The sequence below is a fragment of the Urtica dioica genome, chromosome 1, assembly GCF_054948205.1.
Source record: "Urtica dioica subsp. dioica isolate 48M chromosome 1, U.dioica_male_clone48M_v1_H2, whole genome shotgun sequence".
Classification (NCBI taxonomy): domain Eukaryota; kingdom Viridiplantae; phylum Streptophyta; class Magnoliopsida; order Rosales; family Urticaceae; genus Urtica; species Urtica dioica.
Window position 1 is genome coordinate 7,515,486 of NC_142756.1, and position 18,515 is coordinate 7,534,000.

Below are 18,515 nucleotides of genomic sequence, written 5' to 3' on the forward strand. Positions count from 1 at the left end.
AATCGACGGAGAGTTCGGAGGCAATATCGGAGGATTGAAGGATTCGGAGTCGGAGGCGAAAATTTTGGTGTGTATTTGATGAGGGGTAAGATAGGAATATAATATTGTTTGGTAGTGGATTTGGCTAGTTACCTAATTTAAGTGATAGTTGGGTTAGAATTTTAAAGAAGGTAGTTAATTTGGACTAGATACCTAGCCGGCCCGTTTTTAAAGTGTGTAAATGGTTATTAGTGGTTCGACAATTTAGCCTTATTTTCGGGATTCTAATTAATGCACAATTTTTTTTAATATTTGGGGTGAAACTTGAGGGGAGTTATTTGACGACATTTAAGTCTTTTAACATTGTGTAAATATATTGTTGTAGCTATTAACAGAAAATTAATATAATGTTGGCTAAAATCAAAATTACTAAAGCCGTGTGCCTATATACCTATATAACCCAAAATTAAATCCTTGTTAAGAGCTGGAAGTACATAATCAAATCAAAACTCCGGCAAGAAGCCAAAGCTCCGAGGCATTGCTCTATTGTTAGATATACAACAATCCCTTAGGTCTCGCTCCTGGACAAAAAGAGCAAGGCCATTGACAATCTCACTGGTGATTAAAGAACATATCTTCATTAAATCTAGAGATACGTCGCTTATTTGGGTGATCATAGTTGGAGGCTTAGAGCGACTAACGAAGATGAAAAGACTTGGAATTGCGAGGTGAAGATTTTGTTGCCTTTCACCTTTTGCTATTTGAATAACAGACTCAAACAGAAAGCAAATACCATGAGAAAGAAAGAAAGAAACCAACTCCTACACCTGATTTTTTAATTGATTTTCAAACAAATAATAAGGTTCCCAGAAAAACAAACAATTGTATAATCCAATCCAAGTACAAGCCCAAAATAGCTCCTTGATTCGGAATCTTGAACAAACGAATGTAGCTTTATATATAACCCAAAAAAACAAACACTGATCCCCTAACAATATATATATTTTTAGATGACCCCCAAAAAAAAAACTACCACAAGACATAAGAGGTGACTAAAGCCCCCAAGAGTATCTTAGAGCACAAGAAATATCACATCCTACATTCTTAATATTCGAGAAAAGAGAGAGCGACTATACAGAGCAACACCCGACTTTCTTGACAGCAGACACGTCATCCTTGTTTCCGACAGTTATGGTCTGTCCCTTGGGCAGCGCGGCGGGGTCGTCCCCGACCTCGAGTGCCTTCCTGCTGGCGACCCGGTAGATCTGAGAGAGGACCTCGGTGAAGGCGGTCTCGACGTTCAGGGACTCGAGCGCAGAGGTCTCCATGAAGAACGTGCCTTCCCTCTGAGCGAAAGCCTCGGCTTCTTCGGAGGGGACGGCCCTGAGGTGGCGCAGATCGGCCTTGTTTCCCACGAGCATGATCACGATGTTCGCGTCCGTGTGGCCTCGAAGCTCCTTCAGCCACCTCTCCACGTTCTCGAACGTCACGTGCCGAGTCACGTCGTACACGAGAAGCGCTCCCACCGCTCCCCGGTAGTACGCGCTCGTTATCGCCCGGTACCTGTGCAAACCCAATTTGAAGCCGAAAAAAAATTAAAAACTGAGTTCTAGTTCCTTTCGCATACTCAATTCGTACTTTATATCATATGCCCTTTGGATTAGCTTTGAATTCTAAAAAAAATTATGAAATATATAACAGACTAATATTGCTATTTAGCCAACGTTTCAAATATAGTGTCGCTGAATCTGACGCGGCAAAGTTAATTTCGATTCATTTCTGTTATATTTTGAATATTTATATACCGTTAATTTGTATGAATGGCTATTTTGCAAAATAATAGAATGTTGGCTATTTATCAAAATTTAAATTTGTACATGGCTAGTTAGCTATATAACCCTTTATTTATTCATGAACTGCAGAATTAAGTTGCTTTGGAATTGAGATTCATCCAATCTTCCATTTTCAATCCTAGTTATAATATTTAGAGAACATGATAATATTTCAATTGAGACCGCAAAACAAACTAGGACTCGGTCTCTCTGTTTGAAATATACATTTTAAAGCTACAATTAGTTCACGTTGGTTTGTCTGCGCCAACCAATTCGAAATAGAAAGACTGAGTCCTACTTTGGTTTTGCAGACGCAATTCAATTATATCACGTAATTTGAATTGAGTTGAATTATGTAACATTTTATAAATAGGATTGAATACGGAAGATTGGATCTCAATTCCAAAGAATCTTAATTCCGGTACTGTCGATGGAAGGGAGAAAATAAAAACTAAAATGCACTCTTATATTTGAAAAAAATTAAATAAACTAAAAATATTCCGTGAACAGAAATTCTGTTTTGGGGCCGGACGTTCCATTCCATTCCGTTCCGATAGCCCAGGTTTGGACCAAACACTTACAACCCATAATAAAAAATAAAAATAAAAAACTAATTTGAAATCTACAATTTTTTTGTATTTTGAAAAGATTAGCGACTTGGAAACTCAAATCTAAAATTGAATACGTAAACAAAATATCATATATATTGTTCAGATTTCACGAAACTATTGATCAATAATGGGATCACTGCATTCATATCTCAAGAAATTTGAACCGAAATGATAATGTTTGACAACAGATGGAAAAGCTAACATATTGATCGTTTCTTGGGACTAATTATCAAATCGGATAACAAATGAATAAGATCAACACGTCAATTTATCTGGCCTCTATTGATCATGTTTATCAACAAATAAAAAATAAGTTTTACGAAAAAGAAACGTGAAAAAAAGCTAAAGATTGCTATTCCGACGAATTTGTACGAGCAATTACGTATGATCGTTGTTTCGAGATTTAAAAAGGCAATGAGAGAGAGAGAAGAAGAAATGGAAACCTTTCTTGACCAGCAGTGTCCCAAATCTGAGCCTTGACAACCTTATCGTCGACATGGATGCTTCGAGTGGCGAACTCGACGCCGATGGTGGATTTGGATTCGAGACTGAATTCGTTGCGAGTAAATCGGGACAAGAGGTTCGATTTTCCGACTCCGGAGTCGCCGATCAATACCACCTTGAACAGGTAATCGTAATCGTCGTCTGCTCTGTAACCTCCCATATTTCTTTATGCTGAATTATTCGATTGCAGATCTAGGGATTTGAGAGAGAGAGAGAGAGAGAGAGTTTATGTTTTCTGTTTATGTTGTACCGTTTGTGAGAGAATGAGAGGAGAGAGGGAGTTTCTGATACATCACACGAGAGAGGGAGAGACGTTTAAATCTAATGCTATTTGTTTTTGTGTTTTTTTTATTATTATTATTCTATTGGTGAGAAATGGTTTCTTGCAACCTTATTATTTATTTTTTATTCTCATGTTTCATTTGTACATTAGGCCAAATTGTAAAAATAATTAATGAATGTGCAAAAAGATAGTTTTAAAAAAAATGTAAAAATAGCCTTTCTCATGGTTTTTATTATTTTCTATACTTAATTCTAAATTTATCTAGAAAAAGTAAATTTATTTTGTGTTACCTTTCTCTCTTTTCTAGAAGGATTGACGGACAAAATTTGTGAAACCCACGAAGGGAAAATGTAATAATATAATTGTCATGCCGGGGAAGCATACTATATATATTTTGTGTAGACTAGCATGTTCACTTTGAATTGTTCAAGGTTTAATTATTTAGTGCACAGGTTTGACATTTCTTTTGTCGGTGAACTAAGGGGATTAGTTAACGTTGACCAAATTCAATGGGTTTGTGCCTAAGCACAATGACTTAATTTAATATGCTTTCTTTACTGACCCATGTGTCTTTTTTTTCTTTTTCTTTTTTTTTTTTTTTTTTGCTCAGAATGACCCTTGTGTCTTTAATTTCAAGTAAACAGTCATTAACGCAAATATAAAGAACTTGGACGTCAAATTTTTATAACAGAATTTTATAGCAAAAATTATATATAGAAAAAAAATCAAGTAATAAATATAAATTATAAAGTTTTGTGCAATTATTTACGTCACAAAATATACGCCTTCATTTAGCTCAAAATCTAGCTCTGTATAGTTAACAGCATCCAATTACTTTATAGTTAACAGCATCCAATTACTTATAAGAAAAATATAGAAATGCGAATTCCATAAATGGAGGGCACACCGTAAACTAGAGGTCTTCCTTCATAGCAAAATATGAACCACAAATAATATAAAAAGTTGAACAGTTATAACACACAAGCGATGTCACGAAACTATTGAGCGGTTTCTCTGAGTCATATGCTATAAATGTATTTATTCAAAATAATAAATATCCTCAGGTTTCACAAGAATATCACTTGCATTAGTGGCCAATAAATAACAAACCTACCTGTAATTATACATTTTAAAACAGAAGACATTGATGCGCTTCAGATGTATAAGACCTATTTATCCATAAAGTTACACCTCTCAAAACCATTATTTTCTTCTCTACGAAGCACAAAATTGAGGGATTAAATAATGAATTACATAAAGACCTATTCTGGCAAGTAAAAGTGCAAAATAAATTTCTGTAAAAAATTTTCTTTTATTTTAAAAAAATGGCTTCTTCATTGCTTGGCTTTTTGCCTCATGCTTTTACGCTTGTTAACGTCCAGGTACTTCTTCCTTAATCTGATGGCCTTTGGGGTAACCTGCATATGACATACATAGCGATCGTTAATCATAATCAAGTTGATCAATGGAAATAAGAAAATGAAAAAACTATATAAATAGCATAATTAATGGAAAACGAGAAAGATAAATTGATAGTCCGAAACTAACCTCAATAAGCTCATCAGCAGCGACATACCCTATGGCTTCTTCAAGAGTCATCTGCAATTAAGTGAAAACAGAGGGTTGGTTTTTGGTCATACATAAGTTTTTTTTTTTTTTTTTAAAACTCGAAAAATATATTAAAAAGAGGAAAAAAGAAAGCTTCTACTATGAAGAAGCAAAATACAAGCTAGAAAACGCTGGGCCAATCTCTAGAAAGAAAAGCAAGATATGAAAAAAGTACGTAAGTGAATGGCAACGAAAAGAAAAGCAAGATATGAAAAAAAGAGTACGTACGAGACGCGGAGGAGTTAGTTTGACGTTTTCGTCCCTGCCGGCTGATCGAATGTTAGTAAGCTCCTTAGACTTGACAGGGTTGACCTATACAATTATCAATATCATTCAAATGTGAATATCAGTCCCATGAACATAGGTAAAAGTCATCAAACGAAAAGCAATTGATTAAAGAGCTTACATCTAGATCCGAGTCTCGTGTATGTTCACCAATTATCATGCCGTCGTATGTCTGCATAGCATTAGAAAAGATTTCTTGAGTTAATCTAACAAAGTACAATAAATTTCTTACCAGGATCAAAGCCCCAACCGAGTTCCTTGGCCATAGAATTAAAGAAAGAAAAATAAACAAATAAATAATTAAAGTTTTCAATGGGGAAATTTGTAATTGCTAGAGTGATTTCTGAAGAAAAAATATAAGGTGCCGAGTAAAAACTGGTTCTGTGAAACAACCTCCATCCCATGAGACACAAAAAGAGTTCCTCGAGGCTCCAAACTCATCAGTGAATAAGCAGTGATTGTACCATGAGCCATTGATATCTGTTCATACACGGAAGAATTCGATAAGCACTAGCTACTGCAGTAATACCCAATGATATCAAATATGAATGAAAGAAATGCAGTACATCCATGTTTAAAATGCCTAGTGTTGGCACCTAAGGAGAATTTAATATGTTAGTGAAATAGTGTGCAACTTTGAGGCAGAATGATTTGGCCGGGTATAACGGAAGAGAAATTTTATTTTATAGACTTAAAAGTTAACGAAATATCGAGATTAGACCTCATATTTCAAAAATATCTAAAAATAGACTTTTGTCCCAATTTCGGACACAAATACCCTTTCGAACAAATAAACTCATTTCACTTTCACTCTCTATTTTCTCAATCTCTCATTCGGTCTTTCACGCACGATTCTGACGAGATATAACTAAATTCGACGAGATACGAGGGAATCCGACGAGCTATGATAATGTACGATAAAATTCATACAAATGAAATTGCGTTATAACGTACGATAATATACGATACTGTTCGATAATATACGATACAATACGATGAGATACGATACATTATAATTATAATGTACGATAAAATTTATACTATTGAAATTACGTTATAATGTACGATAATGTATGATACCGTACGATAATGTACGATGCTATACGATAAAATTCATATTTTTGGATATTTTAAGCGGAAAAGGTCAAATTCACGTGAAACTTTATCCTTCTAGGTTATCATAGCTCGTCGGATTCTCTCGTATCTCGTCGATTTAGTTAAATCTCGTCGGAATCGAGCGTGAAAGATCGAATGAGAGATTGAGAAGATAAAGAGTGAAGGTGAAATGAGTTCATTTGTTCAAAAGGGCATTTGTGTCCGAAATTGAGACAAAAGTCCATTTTTTGATCTTTTTAAAATATGAGGTCTAATCTGTCCATAAAATGAAATTTCTCTAACAGAAAACATGTTTTCAGTGAACGAAATAATTAAGTACAATCTGTCAAAAATAATATTAACTGTAGTACACGAAGAAAAAATAAGTCTAAGACAAAGCATAACGAACCAGGACTCCTTTCCTGACATTTCCAAGGTGGCCTCGATGCTTTTCATATCCTACGAGAAATGAAGTATCAGAGAATATTAAGAAGAATTCTCATACTCACAATTACAAGGTGCCCAAACCTTACATATCTAGTCATAAAAAAAAAAATAAAAAAAGGCAAAATGAAAACAAGTGTTACAGCCCTTAGGCCAAACCACTGAAGCTAGGCTCTATCAGAGGCAATGGACTGCTCATAGACTTAGCAAAATAATTCATCTCGTAATTCTCACTCGTAAAATCATTTTAGCTTTGCGTTCTACACTCTTGGAATTTAAGTCGAGTCATATGAAATCAAAATTATTTAAAACTAGGAAAATGTACTGTTTGCATCAAGGAAACCAACTAGTTTTGAGTCAGAGTCTTTCCTTGTCCAACAAAACCCACGTCAAGAAAAATGTCACTTGAAAATCAATTCAACTATTGACTACCCGAAATATGTAACAGTAAAAGGATTCGATGCCATACTTAGAAACGCGCGATGCATAAATCCGGTTCCACGTGTATCAGTGCTGAAAACACTTCTGTACCCAACAAGACCCCTGTAGCACACCAACCAGATAGAAGAGAGTAAATTTAATTTGCAAAAGGTTTGAGAAACACCACCGTAGATTATCAAGAAACTGGAGTACTATAATAACCAAAATACTGATTACATAACATAATTGACACGTTGATTATGAATGGCATTCAACTGATGATACTAATATGTGAACAAGTATGAAACAGGATATTATCAATTGATAATGGAGAATCCGAGTACTTAAGAATCTAACTATGAAAAAAAAAAAAAAATCAGCAGAAAAGAACAGGGCTAGGTGTGTGACAACTTAAACAAAACAAAATGGGTTATTAAGTTATATAGCCACACGGTTATAGTGAATTGAGATATAACCCACCTTTGGTTAATTTCTTGTAAATAGCCAAGTTAACTTATTAACATATTAATAAAAGACTTATTTAACTTAATAGGCTGCCACGTATGCAAGTTGGCTATTTACAAAGTATTTACCAAAGGTTGGCTAATTTACAATTTCTATAGTTTAGGTGCCTTACGTAGCCAATTTTTTGAAACAAAATAGCAATGCCTTAAAAGGAATTTTGTTATCCGATGAGATGTACGCCTAAAAAATAAGTATTGTACTCTTGTTCTGGAATTAAAAATAAACATTACATTACAACCACATAAAATTCAGCTTATGCAGAGGCATTTTCTAAATGGGATTAATGGACTGGAATTAAATGTAATCTTTTACTTTTTCTTGAAATTTAGGAATTTTCTAATTTCCTTTTATTTCTAATATAATATCACTTAAAAATATTTATAAAATATTTAAAAAGGTACTTCTTCCCATACATTATTAATGGGGATTAAGCAGCTGAAATAACTTAAAAAGGCATAAAAACATTTCAAATAGGTTGATTTTAATATTTTGAGTTTCAAAACCTCGTATGCCTCAAGGTTTTAAATAGCACGAAGGGTTATATCTCAATCTATCTGAGGCTTAACTCTCAATATACTATACTAAGGTTCAAGTCTTAAGGCGGAACCCATCACCTAGCCTCGAGGCTTCCGCCTCAAATGCTTTTCGAAGTGACAACAAATTGGATTTGCGAGATCCTATTTTCTTAGGTCGAAATTCACTATTTACTGAAGTAAGATCTTCGACAACTGGAAGAAATTAGACATATTTCGAATAATAGAAATGAAAAAAATATATGCTAACCTTGACGGACAAGTCAAACTCAATCTGGTCCTGCTGTCAGCCCCTGGAACAGGACCCATATCACTAACCTCAGCTCGCCTATGAGACAATGCTTCCATGACAAGACCAACGTGCTCCTCGTTTACCTGCGCTAGAACTCAGTATATGTCCAGCACAACTTTTCATATTACAGCAAAATAGCATTTCCTTAAGTAGTAACTCTTACCTCGATGGTAACTTCTTCAACTGGCTCAAGTTTCTCACCATTTTCAGTCTTGTACCTGATTCGTCATTCAAGAAAAACAAAAATGATACAATATTCAAAACCTACGTCAGTAAGAATTTAACCACGATACAAGGGAGAAATGGAAATGAACAGCCAGAAAAATAAAAGAATGAGCAATATTAGAACCCAAAACTTACATGACTTTAGGTGGTGATACCGACAGTTCAAAACCTTCGCGCCTCATATTCTCAATTAGGATACCTTTTACACAATGAAAACTTCAATCAGCTGACCATTAAAATGAATTTCCTGTAAAGCGCATGAGCCTCTTACAGTTGGAGGGTGGAGAAAGTTGTTCCCTCCTCTAGAAATAATATTTCAAAAGTAAAATGTACATTTTCAGGCTTAATCGAGACACACCTAGTTGAAGTTCTCCTCTACCCTGAACTTCAAATGATTCAGACAATCCGGGGATAACATTGATGGCAAGATTTGTCTCTGCTTCGGCCATTAACCGATCGCTAATTTTTCCTCCAGTCAACTGCAGCCATTACAGAAAAATGTTTACCCATAACAGGTGATGTACAATTACATGAACAACTGCTTCCATTATGTATATCTATGATTTCGAGCAAGATTACACTTAAGGCCAAGGTTATGCCATGTAGTATATAGTTTTACATGTGACTGAGAAGTTCAGAATTAACATGATATCAGGTGTAGAAGCAATAACTTGATGACTTACATGGGAACCATCACGACCAGCCAATGGCGAGTCATTCACACCAAAAGTCATGGAAATGGTTGGGGGGTCCAATTCAACAGTTGGCAATGTAGTTGTGACCTGATATACACATAAATCGGTAAGGAAAAATGAGAGTGGGTTTCCCGTTCTTGCTTTCTTTCCATGATAAGAAAAGATATATGTCTAGTATCCACTAGGTGGGGACAAGGTTAAGATCGGTTAGAGTGTACTATTACCATTGTGTTTGCAATTGTGTGACCAATCGATGGACTAGCTAATCCAGCCATTGATATGATGTCACCAGCTCCAGCACTTTCAATCAGAACTGTTTCAGTGCCTCTCTTTTTCATTAATTTCAGAACCTATAAACAGCAAAGGGAAGAAAACAAAAATATGTTAGGAAAAAATAGAAATCACAAAACCAATTACTAACAGCTAAATTTCTTTCCCAATGTGCTTGTGTCAAAGAAAGATGGAATAAAGCTATATAAGTATCATACAAATAACTCATCATCAATACAATATTGGCCGTATATCATAATTAAAAATATAAATAAAACGCTTGACCCCATTGCAAATATTAAAAATACACTTGCAAAGTGAAATTAGTGTGTCAGAAGGAGCAGTCCAGTTAAGCTCTATTTTCAAATGCCCAAAATATTATAAGTGAAAAAATTATAGATATATAAATCTATTATATTCAACTGACAGCATGTGAACATACATACCTTTCCTTCTTCAACTTTGTGGATCACCGAATCTCTCTGGGAAAGTCCATGGACCTTATCACCAACACGAACAACTCCGCTTGTAACACGCCCAGTCAATATTCTCCCAAGATAACAATCTTTTTCCATCATGGAAACCTAAAAAGGGTATATATATTAATGTAATTAAATGACATAATGTTGAACTTGGTTAACCAAAGTATCAAAAATTGTTTGTACAGGTACACATTATATTACGCAGCTTGTTCTTTACAAAATAATATCAATCAGAACTCAAAGCATGAAAAACAGAATTACTCAAGTTGATTATGAATGTACCATAAGATGTCAAACTAAAAAATAATAATAATAAAATAAAAATAAATAAATAAAAAATATGATCCCTAGGTTCCCTGTCTGACCCCACAAAATTAGGGGAACTGGAATCACTAGCAATTGCTACACCATTTAGAACCTAGGACCTCTTGGAAATAAACCAAAGAGCTGACCACCCAACCAAAAAATATCACGTATTAGATGCCTATTGAACAATATGAACTATTTTTACGTCTCGCTATTTTACTTCAAATTTTGCTACCGGCAGCTAGGAGGTTCGAAGAAGGATTCAGAAAGCATAAAAGATCTAGACCATTCTAGATGGAACTCAAAATGTGTGGACTCTAGATATCTAAGAAACAAGTTTTAACTTTTTGGAACTTTGTACATAGTAGAATTAGAACCCTCAAGTAACACTGTTGATTTGTGCATACTCTCTTATATAGCTTGCATCCTACCTTTCCAAGTTGCATTGAGAGTTATGAATGGTTAGTCACCCCCTCGTGTGTGTCCATCCACAAAAAGTTATGAATTTTTTTTACTCAAATCCATCACTCTCGTCTATGTGAGTTTTCTTTGGAGTAAAGCTAACTTAATTTTGAGAACAAGCTAATCCAACCATGTTTCCAAAGCTCATATGCAATCACACACTCAAAGACATGAGCAGATCAATTATAAAGCCACTATATCACCCAAAAATATTATATAACCGAGACCAACCAGCATTTGGAATGGCGCTTCGAGGTCTGCCGTTGGTTGAGGAACATGTCGTACGATGGTATCAAGTAACGAAGACATATTTCTCGCATTTGCCGGAGGATCTTTGGTAAAAGTGCTCGAAGCCCATCCTTCTTTGGCAGAGGCATATAAAACGGGAAAGTCTAGCTGCTCCTCTAGATACATACAAAAAGAATGTTAGCGTAACTAATATTTATACATAGAAGCAAGCGCAAAGTGTAAGAAAAAACTGAGGTTAGGACAATGTCTTATTAGATTTCCGCACCTGTAGCACCAAGATTTGCGAAGAGATCAAATACCAGACTCTCAACTTCATCGCACGTGTCTTCAGAAACTACATTATTATAATAAGCAAAGATGTCAAACAAATCCATACAAGCTCTGAGTAAGCGAAAAATGCAATCCTTCCGCAGAGGAACAATGTAGACTTTTACATGGGAAGAATTCAAAGATCTGGTACATAATCTAATGCTGGTGGATTAGCTGTTTTGTGACGGATAATAATGTCTGACGCGCATTTATACCTGAAGGTCGGTCAACTTTGTTGAGAAGAAGAATAGGACGTAGTCCGTACTTCAAAGCCTTTGCAAGGACAAACTTTGTCTGTGCAAGCGGACCTTCACCAGCATCGACAACCAAAACCGCTCCCTCAACCATACCAACAACTCGCTCAACCTGTAAACCATTGAAAACGATAATAATGAAAAAAATCATTGTTGTAAGGACACACTTTTCCGTATTCTAGAAAAAGGCATTAGCAAGGACATACTTCGCCGCCGAAATCTGCGTGCCCAGGAGTGTCGACCATATTTAATTCATTGTCATTCCACGAGATGGACGTAACCTACAAAAAAGCAGGAATGGAATATATTTAAAAAAATGATAATTCATATGATGTAGCGAATAACTATGGGCAAACTTATTAAGAACAGGCTCAACGGTATAAAAAAAAAAATCTCGCACATACATCTGTGTGTGTCGCATGTTTAATACAGGAAAGAAGACTTAGATAAACTGATTTCACAGACAAGACTTCATCGAGAAAACTTTTTCAATATTGATACCAATCCCTCTGAGCAGCGGATCCTTAGACTAATAAGCACAAAGTTTTAACCTTTAAAATATAGAGAACCATCTTATAACAGAACAAGTAACAGTCAATTGTCACATTTACAAATCAATCAAAAGGATATTTAATTTAAGCTTATACATAAATACAAAACTCTATGAAACGAGCAAAACATAAAGAATCCACCTTTATCATCAGCACAGAATCGAAATCATGTACTCTAACCTAAACATCTCAAATTCGGAATCATAACTAGCTCACCAGTGATAATATTAGCAACAAGCATAAGAATACTTAACTTAATTTGCTACTCAGATACTATTAAATTAGCGAAAAGGACATAAAAGCTCGATCAACCACAACATTCACAGCAACGACAATCCAGGACAATTCGCATCTCGTCAAATTGGACCGACCTTGGATGCGATGGTGATTCCTCGCTCGCGCTCGAGGCTGATGGAGTCCATGGCTCGATCGTGGGGGATATTGGCGCCGCACTGGCGGAGAAGCCGGTCCATGAGAGTGGTCTTGCCGTGGTCGACGTGAGCGATGACCGCCACGTTTCGGAGCCGCGCCGGGTCCAGAGAGCTGTCGTGCGCGGTGGCGGCGGCGGCCGGAGCCGACGAGAATGATCGGGATGGCCATACGCGGGACCTGAGAGCCGCCGTGGGAGAAGAGAGGGGTTTGGATTTCCTCGCTGATGACCAGAGAGATCTAATCAGCGGACCCACCACCATCTTCGGTTGTGGAAGATTTCAAGTCCTCCGCAACTAGTCTTTGGATCAACTTAGGGTTTAACGATTTTTTTTTTTTCACCTTCAATCTTCAACTGAGGGGTTTAAGTTCACAAGTACCGGTGTTTTTTCTTTTCTTTTTTTTTTCTCTTCTCGTAAAACTTGGTTATTTATATCAATTTTACTAATTTACTTTCTAATTTAGAAAAATTTTGAATTAAAAATAATAATAAGTCGAATTCATATGTTGAAGCTGATTCGGGGTCGGATACTTGCGAATTCGGATATGTAGACGCATATTGTATATATTCTATGTGACTCTAAGATCCAAACAAATAATTGACCGAAACTAAAATAGTAAGACACAAGAGAATTGACTTTGGATCTTATTTAGAGTTTTCTACTAATAACAACCAACGAGATTTTAATAATTGCATGTTCTCAAAATGTCTTTCTTCTCTCTTTGAGTTAGTGTACTTGTTTTTTCTCATTTTCTTTTCACCCCTTTATTTTCTTTTATTGAATGATAACACAAAATAGATTTGTGTATTTAAAACATACAAACGACAACAACAACAACAACAACAAAAATGTAAAAACAACATGTGGGGTCCAATAATATTGAAAAATTCTAAAATCTCATTTTTTTCACTTTCTTTTCTAATTGCTCAATTTTACAACGTTGATCAAGTCGCAATAATTTGAAACTTGATTTTCGCTACCGCCATATTCTCATGTGTGTGTGCTTTCTTAGCATTCACAGACTCATTGGTGACATCTCAAATGAAGTATAGTTATATGTCGATGTGCATCGTGAATGGGTTTTTTTATATGTTGAGTGAGTTTTCCATCTTGATTATGTAGGTTTTGAATATGAATTTAATATTAAAATTGAGTATTTTAGATCCAAATATCATCATTCTACCTTTTTATCAACATCACGATTCTACTTAATAGTAACTAATCGAATACAAAACGCATTCATTCTTAAGATTGCAAATTAAGTATTCTAAACTATTATAAAATTCTCAAATGTGGAAAATGGTTATCAAGTAAAAAAAAATAACTAACTAAGAAAGAACTATATTGCAATTATGTATTTTATTTTATTTTTGTCGATAGTTTAAAGATGAAAAAAGTAAATTGTAAACGGACATTGAATTCTTACAAATACGTTCCAAAGATGATTACAATAGTCGTGAACTAATATTGGTGATTACAAATATCAAAGAAATGTGACTATATTGTTGTGGGTACAAATCCTCCCAACAACAACATTGTTGATGTTGTACTTGTTATATTAGCACCACATATAGCATATTGGAAAAAGCTGATTTTAACTCTTTTATAACCGACATTGTTCGGTATGTGAAACGAAGCAAGATCAGAAACTCGGGTAAACCATCATGATTTTGGATGGGTGATATCATTAATACCAAGTTCATCAAATAAGCAAGTATATATAGCCAATACAGCCAATACGATGGAAAGCCAATGAACGTCACTCATTAATATCGGACTCGTGGGCCCAAGAAAACGATTTGGTCTAGGTCTAGAATGTAATCTCCAAGCTCGGGTGCACAGCTCATAACTAGACCACCAAGATGGGACATCCAAGTCTCAACTCGGCCCAAACAAACGGCAGTTGACTGAACTCCCCACGAGTCAACCCGTTATTAGCATTCCCCCTAAGGCCCTCTTAGCTTGGATTGGTCTAAGGATCATACTCTTTCAAACAGTTATCTGAAGACGAGGACGCCAAAGACCTGTCAACGCACGATCTTCCCAACCGCTCCTCCAAGACTGGGTTAGACGAGATACGTGACGAACAACAACAAAGGGAAGATCAGATCTAAAGCACTATGTGTTCCTGAAGAAACAGAGCTCGTATACCATCCTCGAGATATATAAATAAGAGGGCTAGAGACAGAATTCGACATTTTTTTCTTTGCACGCACAATAGTTTTCTGACCCGAGCTCTCCGATTTGTGATCTTTGATATAATAACTTCATTCAGCTTCTTCTTACTTATTTCGGCTATTATCTACATTTTCAATTCAGTAAAAGTCTCCGCGCCATATATCCTTACTCGATTTTATATTTATATAATTTCATTTTTTCTACTTTCATATTTCGAAGTTGATTTTGTTAAGAAATTTTGAGACTCATTAACAAAATTCAAATCGAAATTGTTCTTCGTGAATAATCGAGACTACATTGAGGTGAATTCTCACATCAACAAGCACCATAAAACATGTAAATTTTGTACTCTCATAAATCTAATATGGTAAATGTTGAGACCTAACATTGATCTTGCTTATTCTATTTTGATGACCAACATTACAATGCATTTTGCATGAATCAACGAAAAAAAAAAAGGAAAAGAAATAAATTCACGAGAAGCACAAAAACCACAGCATAATTACAAAACGGAAAGCTTACGAAAACATATACTAATAGGAAAATAAAACCAACATCAACAAAGGCCAACAAGTTTGTGGCATATAGAGATAAAAAAAAAAAAAAAAAAAAAAAAAAAAAAAAAAATAAGAAAAGTAAGAAAAAACTTTTAAGGAGATAATGGCCGTTACAAGATTTTTGAAACTTTAGAGGAATGCACATGGTCTTGCCTTCTTTCTCTTTTTCTTCGGTTTCGGTGGTTGCAATACAACTTTGATCGCCGCGTCAAACACACCCTTCACATTCTGCAAAATAATAGTAAAACATAAGTAAATATATATAAATAAAAAAGCATCAAGTTGGTATGATAATATGATATTATGGGTGTTATTTCATCATATCGAACAAGGATTTCTAGTAAAGCTTCCTAATACGTTAGTATTTCCAATGTGTGTGTGTGTGTGTGTGTTTTTTTTTTTTTGTCTATTTAGTTTTAGCACATGCTTCTACTTCACTCCAATTTATAATACCATCTTATTAAATGGTAGATGTTGATTTGACAAGCACCAATCGTTATTTATTTAAGCAGTAGTCTTGTTTTGTTGTCTAAAATCCAAAATCCTTATTTTTATGCCATATTTATGTCGGCAAGTCAAGTGGAATATTATTAGTTTTTTTTTTAAGAGAGTGAAATGTTATTAGTTGTGAGATTTGAGATTTGAGCACAAGATGTAACACTTTATAGGAGACGATATTTGTTCAACTTTGCGTCAAATTTAACACTTGATCGAAACCAATTTTTGAACCCCAATTGGGTCTCCTTAAGAAAGCAAGAACTCTAACCAAAAGATTGTCTGATAACAACAAGAATACCAAAGGAGATACCCAATATGACATAGAACGTGTTTCAAACTTGATTCTGTAAATATCTCATTATCTATATTTTAAAAAACACACATTTTTAAAATATTTGATTTTATTATATTTTTACTAACAATTTCATTTAGTTTTTATTTACACATTTCTAGTTTCATTTAGAATAAGGGCAAAATCGTCTAAAAAAGTTTAAGAAAAAAAGTTCATTAGGTAAATAGATACATTTACACTTTGACAATATTGTTAAATAGCCAACGTTTCGTAAATCTCAAGTAAATACTCACCTTCATATATTTACAGACGTAAATCTTAGGTAAATGGTCACTTCCATTTATTAGGCCACGTCATCTTTATGACTATTTACCCGAGATTTACGAAACGTTGACTATATAGCAATTTCAAACATTTTAGTTGGTTATTTACCTAATTTTTTGTTAAAAAATGTAAATGGAAAATTTGAAAAACGAGGTATCCTTAGAAGTACCGTCTTCAACGAGTTATTATTGTAGTCCTTTATAAAAACTAGAAAGGTAAAAATGTGAATTAACCTGCTGAGTCTTGGAGCTGCATTCTAGGTAAACCGCCGCACCTATCAGTTTCTTTAGATCATCTCCCTGAAAATCGGTCCCATTAAGTTATTCATTTTATTAACCCCAAATGAGGGAAAAAAAAAACATTTTTCTATTCTCTCATTTTCGACTAATATTCTTGTGGACTCGCCTGTGCCGTAGTGATCGGTGTAGCGCCCGGGTGATCGATCAAATACTGCCTATCATCCCTTAAATCTGCACCCAAATCACAATGCATAAACAACTTGGATCAAACTAAAAAATTGATTGGTACCTAAATAACAGGACATACCAAGTTTGGTTCCCACAAGTACTATTGGGACAGTTGGAGCATAGTGTCTCAGCTCAGGGATCCACTGGATTTAGCCCAGCAAAAAAAAAAAATCAGAATCAGATTCATCATTGTTATCTTGTTAATAGACTAAATCCAAAAGGCTCATAAAGTTTGAGAACAACCTTTTTTGCTATGTTCTCATAGCTGGCTTTGCTGATGAGAGAAAACGCCAACAAAAACACATCTGCGCCTCTGTAACTCAGTGGCCTCAGCCTATTGTAGTCCTCTTGTCCTGATAAATAAATCACACAAATATATAAATCACATCAACTTTAATTATAATAATTATCGAGAGAAATAAAAACTCACCGGCGGTGTCCCATAATCCGAGGTTTACCGTGCTTCCATCGACGACTACATTAGCGCTAAAGTTGTCGAAAACCGTAGGAACATAATCCTATGATGACAATTTAAAAAATAAACAAAAAATAAATAAACCACATGGTAGCTAAAATAATATAAAAGGAACATTAAACAGTTTATAAAAATATGCATGACATACAGTTGGGAAAGTATTGCTTGTGTAGGAAATGAGCATACAAGTCTTTCCCACGGCTCCGTCTCCAACGGTTACACATTTGATGAACCTAGCTGTGCTCATTATATATATTTATTTATTTATTTTGGTTTTCTCTGGAGTTTTTTTTTCTTTTTTTTTAGTGTAGTACTAAGTGAGTGCTCTGTGTTTTGTTCACCTCCATTGTACAACAATCTAACACAATTGGAAGGGAAAGAAAGTGTGAGAGAGAGAGAGAGGAGAGAGGTAATGTTGGAAGGGGTTTAGTTTGAAATTTGAATAGAAATGGAGGGTTATCATATGGGCATTTAATAAGGTACCAACCAACTTTAGGCTGTGTGATATAAAACTTTATTGATTTTATTTAATTGTTTATAGTTTTTACTATGATTGCCAATGGTTTTCTGTTTCTTAAAGGGGAAGGCCAGAGCTAAAGAGCAAGGAAAGAGGTGTTTGGTACTCGTGTTAGTTGGTTAAGTGTGGGACAAGGGAAGAGCTTGAATGATGAGTTTTTAGAAAATAAAACATTGCTTAACTATCTAAAAGTATTATGATGGGCCTTAAGAGAATAATAAGATAAATTTGGCTTAAAACAGAACAAAAAGTAGAAGAAAGCGGAAATGGACGGATGGGAGAGGATTCTATGCTATGCGGGTCAACAAGTGGGAAAATGACTTTTGAAATTTTTGATGAAGTGGTTAACTTTAGGAAGTGTTCAAAATTCAAAAAGTATGTTCAATATGATAAAAATTTGGAAAATATGTGCAATTTTACAAATATATCTTTATGTGCTGCGGCGTGTTGCAATCTAATTGCCCGTAATCCAAATTTTTATCATTTTATTAATTTTGTGTAATTTCACACATAATTTCTAAAATTTCCCTTTTACGTTAACTTGTAAGAAATTATAAGAAGA

At 34.8% G+C, this 18,515-nt stretch overlaps 3 protein-coding genes across 3 annotated transcripts; all 3 read right to left on the reverse strand.

The window, feature by feature from the left end:
* Positions 1-787: 787 nt before the first annotated feature.
* Positions 788-3,254, reverse strand: LOC149406921 (ras-related protein RABA1f). Its single transcript, XM_089609931.1, has 2 exons — positions 2,866-3,254; positions 788-1,542 (listed from the first exon to the last, which is right to left on the reverse strand). Exons 1-2 carry the CDS (start codon positions 3,084-3,086, stop codon positions 1,110-1,112), a joined length of 654 nt encoding a protein of 217 aa, XP_089466057.1. The 5' UTR covers positions 3,087-3,254; the 3' UTR covers positions 788-1,109.
* Positions 3,255-4,199: 945 nt separating this feature from the next.
* Positions 4,200-13,147, reverse strand: EMB2785 (elongation factor family protein). Its single transcript, XM_089609956.1, has 19 exons — positions 12,586-13,147; positions 11,870-11,944; positions 11,625-11,775; positions 11,366-11,434; positions 11,083-11,255; positions 10,048-10,185; positions 9,556-9,681; positions 9,320-9,418; positions 8,995-9,115; positions 8,772-8,835; positions 8,575-8,629; positions 8,370-8,494; positions 7,111-7,184; positions 6,607-6,656; positions 5,496-5,582; positions 5,224-5,274; positions 5,046-5,129; positions 4,758-4,808; positions 4,200-4,627 (listed from the first exon to the last, which is right to left on the reverse strand). The coding sequence occupies exons 1-19, from the start codon at positions 12,904-12,906 to the stop codon at positions 4,544-4,546; spliced, it is 1,998 nt and encodes a 665-aa protein (XP_089466082.1). The 5' UTR covers positions 12,907-13,147; the 3' UTR covers positions 4,200-4,543.
* Positions 13,148-15,158: 2,011 nt separating this feature from the next.
* LOC149406923 (rac-like GTP-binding protein RAC2) lies at positions 15,159-17,904 on the reverse strand. Its single transcript, XM_089609965.1, has 7 exons — positions 17,585-17,904; positions 17,392-17,479; positions 17,205-17,314; positions 17,041-17,104; positions 16,900-16,964; positions 16,728-16,793; positions 15,159-15,608 (listed from the first exon to the last, which is right to left on the reverse strand). Exons 1-7 carry the CDS (start codon positions 17,681-17,683, stop codon positions 15,510-15,512), a joined length of 591 nt encoding a protein of 196 aa, XP_089466091.1. The 5' UTR covers positions 17,684-17,904; the 3' UTR covers positions 15,159-15,509.
* Positions 17,905-18,515: the final 611 nt, after the last annotated feature.

Coding starts and splice junctions, on each gene's coding strand:
- LOC149406921 (XM_089609931.1), bottom strand. CDS start 3,086: ATGGGAGGTTACAGAGCAGACGACGATTACGATTACCTGTTCAAGGTG. Junction 1,543..2,865: donor GACACTGCTGGTCAAGAAAG/GTTTCCATTTCT, acceptor GGGTTTGCACAG/GTACCGGGCGATAACGAGCG.
- LOC149406923 (XM_089609965.1), bottom strand. CDS start 17,683: ATGAGCACAGCTAGGTTCATCAAATGTGTAACCGTTGGAGACGGAGCC. Junction 17,105..17,204: donor ATGAGAACATAGCAAAAAAG/GTTGTTCTCAAA, acceptor GGCTAAATCCAG/TGGATCCCTGAGCTGAGACA. Junction 16,794..16,899: donor CACCGATCACTACGGCACAG/GCGAGTCCACAA, acceptor ACCGATTTTCAG/GGAGATGATCTAAAGAAACT.
- EMB2785 (XM_089609956.1), bottom strand. CDS start 12,906: ATGGTGGTGGGTCCGCTGATTAGATCTCTCTGGTCATCAGCGAGGAAA. Junction 8,630..8,771: donor GTATCACCACCTAAAGTCAT/GTAAGTTTTGGG, acceptor ATGACGAATCAG/GTACAAGACTGAAAATGGTG. Junction 6,657..7,110: donor TATGCATCGCGCGTTTCTAA/GTATGGCATCGA, acceptor CATTTCTCGTAG/GATATGAAAAGCATCGAGGC.